At 44.8% G+C, this 7500-nt stretch overlaps 1 protein-coding gene across 10 annotated transcripts in view; it reads right to left on the reverse strand.

The window, feature by feature from the left end:
- Window positions 1-7500, reverse strand: part of LOC140548864 (rho guanine nucleotide exchange factor 28) — a 31551-nt gene that overhangs the window by 4260 nt on the left and 19791 nt on the right. For 8 of the 10 annotated variants that reach the window (XR_011978943.1, XM_072672045.1, XM_072672046.1 and 5 more), the window contains 9 exons: window positions 5165-5210; window positions 4910-4973; window positions 4199-4299; window positions 3053-3160; window positions 2642-2910; window positions 2240-2365; window positions 963-1080; window positions 345-599; window positions 28-104 (listed from right to left, as the gene is read on the reverse strand). Coding sequence is in view for 9 of the 10 variants with exons in the window: in XM_072672045.1 (XP_072528146.1) it covers window positions 28-104; window positions 345-599; window positions 963-1080; window positions 2240-2365; window positions 2642-2910; window positions 3053-3160; window positions 4199-4299; window positions 4910-4973; window positions 5165-5210 (1164 nt within the window). In the remaining variant the exon portion in view is untranslated. The remainder of the gene's footprint in view (window positions 1-27; window positions 105-344; window positions 600-962; window positions 1081-2239; window positions 2366-2641; window positions 2911-3052; window positions 3161-4198; window positions 4300-4909; window positions 4974-5164; window positions 5211-7500) is intronic. The other 2 variants (XM_072672038.1, XM_072672040.1) reach the window with 2 other exon arrangements.

The raw sequence follows: 7500 nt of genomic DNA on the forward strand, positions 1-7500 counted from the left end.
TATGGGGGTGTGTGTGTGTAATTGTACCAAAGCAGCAAATGTGAGCCTCTGTTCTTTTTCTTGAAGAAACACCAGAACATCGGTGAGCAGCAGGGCGAGAACATCTACAGAGAGAGAGAGAGAGCTTGGTGGTGAGGGCGGTTGGTGTGTATCGGAAAGGTTGGTGTGTATCAGGGTGGTTGGTGTGTATTGGGGCGGTTGGTGTGTATTGGGGGCGGTTGGTGTGTGTGGGGGGGTTGGCATGTGTGAGGGCGACAACTGAAGGCAGGTGATGGATGTGTATCACAGTGTTCAGGTGTGTGTGAGGTTTGTGACGGGGTTGAGGACAGACAAGTGCCCTGTACCTCTGAGCCGGCCGGATGTGGTCCTGCAGGTAAGCATGGCGGAGTGTGTGAGTGTGTGTGAGGTGTGTGTGAGTGTGTGTTTGGTGTAGATCTCTCCGCTCTTCAGTCGGGTGCAGCTCTTCGGGTCCAGGCGGTTGATGATCTCGTCTAGTTTCTTCGCTCGCTGAACCTCGCTTACCCGCCGCTCCACCCCCACCAGCACTCCTCGTAGCCCCTCCAGCGCCGCCGCAACTTCCCCCCGCTCCACACTGTCCCCTACAGGCCAGCACACAGCAGTGACACAGTTCAGGTAAATCAGCCTGATGTCTGGGTGTTAATAATCAGAATGGAAAAATCTGTCAATCAGTTCAGAGATTAACACCATGTTTACCCCTCTGACCACGACCTTCAAATTCCCAAATGACCCCCCGAACTCCAACCCGCTCACTTCTTCCACGACTTTCAATTCACCCCGACCCTTCCAAATTACCACCCTGGGCGCACAACCAACTCCCTGACCCCCGTCCAACCCCACCTGACCCCTCCCCTTAAAAGTCAATCGACCAAATCCTGCTTGCTTCTTTAGCTGTACACTGGAGATACGGTGTGTGTGTGTGTGTGTGTGTGTGTGTGTGTTACCATCAGTGTGCTGCAGAAGTCTCTCCAGCAGGACAGGGTATTTAGTGATCCTCTGAGTGACCAGCAGCAGAAATTCTGGGATTTCTCTCCGTTTAATTAGGGAGTTACTGCTCTGCTGCTGCAGAAACACACACACACACACACACACACACACACACATGTTTTTAGCTTCATGGTCAGAGAAATTACACAGAATATTAAACACTGGTATTAGATTAAATTACTTTAACATTACAGATATTGGATTAGAATTGGGGCGGGGCTTAGTGTCTGATAGACAGGACTTGATGTATGATGGGCAAGATTGGGTGGGGCTTCATGTATAATTGGCAAGCCTGGGCGGGACTTAGTGTCTGATGAGCTGTATGTTCAATTCCGTTTTTTTATACAACGCTTTTCACAGCAGATTTACGCATCAGATTCAGACCCCTGACTCTGGTCTACAAAGCCAAGACTGGACCAGCCAGCCCCTCCACCAGTACTTGATGGCGATGGTCAAAAGCTGATCTGCACCAAGAGCCCTTCCATCTTCAAGTACGGCTCGGCTCGACCCGCCATCCTTTAAGATCCACGGAAGACGAGCGTCCAGACTTTTTACTGTCCTGCACCGAAGTGGAGGAACGAACTTCCCCTGGGTGTCCGAACAGCAGAGTCCAACACTCGCTGTCCTCAAACCCAGACTGAAGACCCTCCTCTTCTGAGAGTAGTGTAGAGTGTGTGAAGGACTGTGTCTCCAGACTGATGTCTGTGTTTAGAGTCTTAGATTAGAGGATCTTCTGGATTCCATGGGAATTTTCTGAGTAACCAATGAGAAAATTCTGTAAGCCGCTCTGGAGAAGAGCTTCTGCTAAATGCCTTTCATGTAAATGTTAAATGTAATGCCAGATAGAGATCCACCCATGAATGAGATCTGAGGCAGGATCAGGACTAGAATGTGGTCGTGCGGACCACATCAGAGCAGACAGAGGGGAGCAGCACGGTGGCAGAACTACAGAAAAGTTCAGTTTCAGTGTGTGTATTTGTGTGTGTTTGAGTGTGAGCGTGTGTGTGTGTGTATGTAAGGGAGGTTCTCCTTGCCACTATCTCCGCTGGCTGCTCACTGGGGGTCTTGGATTCTTCATGTCTTCTTATGTTATTTCTTTTTTTTTCTGTCTTTTACTAATTATTGATTCTGTAAAGCTGCTTGGTGATGACAACAGTTATAAAAAGCTACACAAATAAAATTGACTTGACTATTTGTGTGTGTGTGTGTGTGTGTGTGTGTGGGGAGGACTCACTCTGATGAACATCTGGAGTTTGCGGTTGTTCTGCTGAAGGTGTTTATAAACTCTCAGAGCGTCGGAGTGTTTACTGCAGAAATCCCCATACAGGTCCATGACCTGCTCCCCCACAGCATCACCAAACTACATACACACACACACACACACACACACACACACACACACACACACACACTGTATAAGTAAAATTTAAAGTCACCTGACACACCTGGGTGACACACCTGAGTGACACTCCTCACTGCCCGTCCGTGCTGAAGACACTGTAATGAACCCTCCGTAGGTGTGTGTAACCGATGTGTTTCTATCAGCACAGGTAACCCAGGGAGCTCAGAGCTCGGAAAGTGAAACACTGACAGGTGTAAAAGCTGCTGTGCGAGTTTGAGTTTAAGCCCCGCCCACCTGCTGCAGCAGGACATCCCCGATGCGCTGGATAATGTAGTTTTTGTGATGTTTGTAGTTCCTGTGGTTTCCCGCAGTACTGGAGCCCCGCCTCCTCGTCTCCATAGCTGTGAGGAATGTACTGTGCAGAGTGATGAGGTCATCTAGACTTGGAAAAATCTGACCAATCACATCCTCGTCAAGCTGTACCTCTTCCTGTAAGCCCCGCCTCAACACATCAGCCATCACTGTCAGCGTCTGCACGTGGTGGAACTCCGTCTGCATCAGCTCTACAGGTCAGACACACCAGTGATGTCACAGCAGCAGGACTTACCACCTACCAGCTCATAAAATTACACGTGTGAGAGTATCAGTGTATTACATTACTCCTGAAATATTATTATTATTATTTCAGAAACCATGGAAACTGACCATAGATAACTTCCTGTCTCTTGACCGCTCCTCTGTCCAGCGTGTTTAGAAACTCTGGGTCCACTGAAGCGCTCCAGGACTCTGCGCTGTAGTCCAGTGGAGCGGGAGCTGCAGAACAGAGATGGAGTCAAACCATGTTTTTTTAAAAACTCTTCTGGTCAGGAGCAGAAAACACACCGTCAACCCCCAAAGAAACACCTGGACCTTGACACCCCGAACCCCCGAGGACCTGGAGAGACATCATCGTCCCGAACTCTCTCCCTCCTGCTTCTGCAGATGGAGAGTGTGTATTAGTGTATACTGGTGTGTATTAGTGTGTTACTGTGTAAATTGGTGTATACTGGTGTGTATTAGTGTGTTACTGTGTATTAGTGTAAATTGGTGTATACTGGTGTGTGTTAGTATGTTACTGTGTATTAGTGTATATTGGTGTATGCTGGTGTGTATTAGTGTATATTGGTGTATACTGGTGTGTTAGTGTGTTACTGTGTATTAGTGTATACTGGTGTGTATTAGTGTGTTACTGTGTATTAGTGTATATTGGTGTGTATTAGTGTGTATTAGTGTATATTGGTGTATACTGGTGTGTATTAGTGTGTATTAGTGTAAATTGGTGTATACTGGTGTGTATTAGTGTGTTACTGTGTATTAGTGTATATTGGTGTATGCTGGGGTGTATTAGTGTGGAACCCTGCGCTAATTTCACTGGATTTTAATTTGAAACTGGCGAGACGCATGCAGAAATTCGGACCCCGCTGCAGCAGACGGGTGTCCAGCGATGCTCTGTAATGTTCAAGCTAAAAGGCACGTATCAGACACGGAACTGGAGCGGGCTGAACTTGGATCAATATATGAGGTAAGTTTTCATTTAGGCTTAGTTTTCATGCAGATTACACTAACGTTACACTTTCCTGAGCAGACAGGCTGATTTTATGGCCACAAGGTCTTTACTGCCCATCTGCTGAGGATGAAAGTGCTTCCAGGAGAATCCTGAGAAAGATTCAGCAGCTAAACCATGAATCCCAACGTCAGGTAGCTACGTACTGACTTATCCCACAGAGACCAGCGGCACCTCTACACCTTAACATTACAGCAGTGTGTGTGTGTGTGTGTGTGTGTGTTTTGTAGTGATGTTAATTGTCTGACCTGAGCTTGGGATTAGTGAGCAGGATGTAGATTCTCCAATTACAGACCAGGATTTCCGCACAGTGACCTCATGACCATACCCCTCACTGTTACTGCGCCTTCTACACACACACACACACACACAGCAGCACTTTAATGTAAGTGTTTTAGCATTATTCTAATTATTATTAGCAGTATTACTATTGTATTAAAGCTATTATTAGTATTATTATTCTAACCAGTTGTGGTTGTAAGTCATACAGCACAGCTGTACCATATGAAATCAATTCAAATGTATCACTAAGCAGCTTCACAGGATCAGTAAGAGGACAGAAGATCAACAAATCATAAAAACCTGAGACCCCCGGTGAGCAGCCAAAGACCACCATGCAGGAGAACCTCCCTCAGAGCTGGAGGAAGAAACCTTGTGAGGAACCAGGACTCGCAGGAGGGACCCGGCCCATCCTCCTCTGATCAGAACTATTTATTTGATAGTCACAGAACCGGTTCTTCTGCTCAGGTGTGCTGATCTCATCATAACAGCGTAGAGCTCAGCCGCACCCTCCACCAGCTGCAGGCAGGCCGGATTCAGACAAATATCCTGCAGCTAAGTGTGAAATCCACACTAATTACAGCAGCGGACTGAAGCTGCAGCCTACTGACCAGCTTTAACCCCTGTCTGCGCGCACCCAAGAAACCTGTCTGTACACACACACACACACACACACCTACCTGTGTGCCTGTGCATTACTGAAGCTGCTGACGAACAGAGCATGGGAGCTGTGACTTGAAGAACCTGAGGAAAAACACACACACACACACACACACACACACACCATACAGATACACTGATCTCAAAATCTCTTTCTTGTTTAATTCTACAAAATAAACTATTTTTCATAAAGTTACATTTGTTACACTATTGTAGCTTTAACAGATGTTTAATAGTCACATGATCAGAATAGAGTGATGTGATTGGGGACTCACACAACAGGAGAGGACAGTTGTTAAACACCTTCAGCTGCTGAGGATTCTGGGTAAAAACCCCAAATCAGAATGAGAGAAAAAAATCTAGGGTTAGGGATCAGTGTAATAAAGCAGCAGAAGAGGAACAGCAGAGCTGTTGTTCCACCAGAACACGAGATCCAGAGTTCTACTGCTTTTCTACAGTAATACACCGCCATACACCAATCTACACTAATACACACCAGCATACACCGATATACACTAATACACACCAGCATACACCGAAATACACTAATACACTGCCATACACCAATCTACACTAATACACACCAGCATACACCGATATACACTAATACACACCAGCATACACCGAAATACACTAATACACCGCCATACACCAATCTACACTAATACACACCAGCATACACCGATATACACTCATACACACCAGCATACACCGATATACACTAATACACACCAGCATACACCGATATACACTAATACACACCAGCATACACCGATATACACTAATACACACCAGCATACACCAATATACACTAATACACACCAGCATACACCAATATACACTAATACACACCAGCATACACCGATATACACTAATACACACCAGCATACACCAATATACACTAATACACACCAGCATACACCGATATACACTAATACACACCAGCATACACCGATATACACTAAAACACACCAGCATACACTAATATACACTAATACACACCAGCATACACCAATATACACTAATACACACCAGCATACACCGATATACACTAATACACACCAGCATACACCGATATACACTCATACACACCAGCATACACCAATCTACACTAATACACACCAGCATACACCGATATACACTAATACACACCAGCATACACCGATATACACTAATACACACCAGCATACACCGATATACACTAATACACACCAGCACACACCAATATACACTAATACACACCAGCACACACCGATATACACTAATACACACCAGCATACACCGATATACACTAATACACACCAGCATACACCGATATACACTAATACACACCAGCATACACCGATATACACTAATACACACCAGCATACACCGATATACACTCATACACACCAGCATACACCAATCTACACTAATACACACCAGCATACACCGATATACACTAATACACACCAGCATACACCGATATACACTAATACACACCAGCATACACCGATATACACTAATACACACCAGCACACACCGATATACACTAATACACACCAGCATACACCGATATACACTAATACACACCAGCATACACCAATATACACTAATACACACCAGCATACACCGATATACACTAATACACACCAGCATACACCGATATACACTAATACACACCAGCATACACCGATATACACTAATACACACCAGCATACACCGATATACACTAATACACACCAGCATACACCAATATACACTAATACACAGTAACACACTAATACACACCAGCATACACCGATATACACTAATACACACCAGCATACACCAATATACACTAATACACAGTAACACACTAATACACACCAGCATACACCAATATACACTAATACACACCAGCATACACCGATATACACTAATACACACCAGCATACACCGATATACACTCATACACACCAGCATACACCGATATACACTAATACACACCAGCATACACCGATATACACTAATACACACCAGCATACACCGATATACACTAATACACACCAGCATACACCGATATACACTAATACACACCAGCATACACCGATATACACCGATATACACTCATACACACCAGCATACACCGATATACACTAATACACACCAGCATACACCGATATACACTAATACACACCAGCATACACCAATATACACTAATACACACCAGCATACACCAATATACACTAATACACACCAGCATACACCGATATACACTAATACACACCAGCATACACCAATATACACTAATACACACCAGCATACACCGATATACACTAATACACACCAGCATACACCGATATACACTAAAACACACCAGCATACACCGATATACACTAATACACACCAGCATACACCGATATACACTAAAACACACCAGCATACACCGATATACACTAAAACACACCAGCATACACCAATATACACTAATACACACCAGCATACACCGATATACACTCATACACACCAGCATACACCAATCTACACTAATACACACCAGCATACACCGATATACACTCATACACACCAGCATACACCAATCTACACTAATACACACCAGCATACACCGATATACACTAATACACACCAG

The sequence above is a fragment of the Salminus brasiliensis genome, unplaced genomic scaffold (genome assembly GCF_030463535.1).
Source record: "Salminus brasiliensis unplaced genomic scaffold, fSalBra1.hap2 scaffold_147, whole genome shotgun sequence".
Taxonomy (NCBI): domain Eukaryota; kingdom Metazoa; phylum Chordata; class Actinopteri; order Characiformes; family Bryconidae; genus Salminus; species Salminus brasiliensis.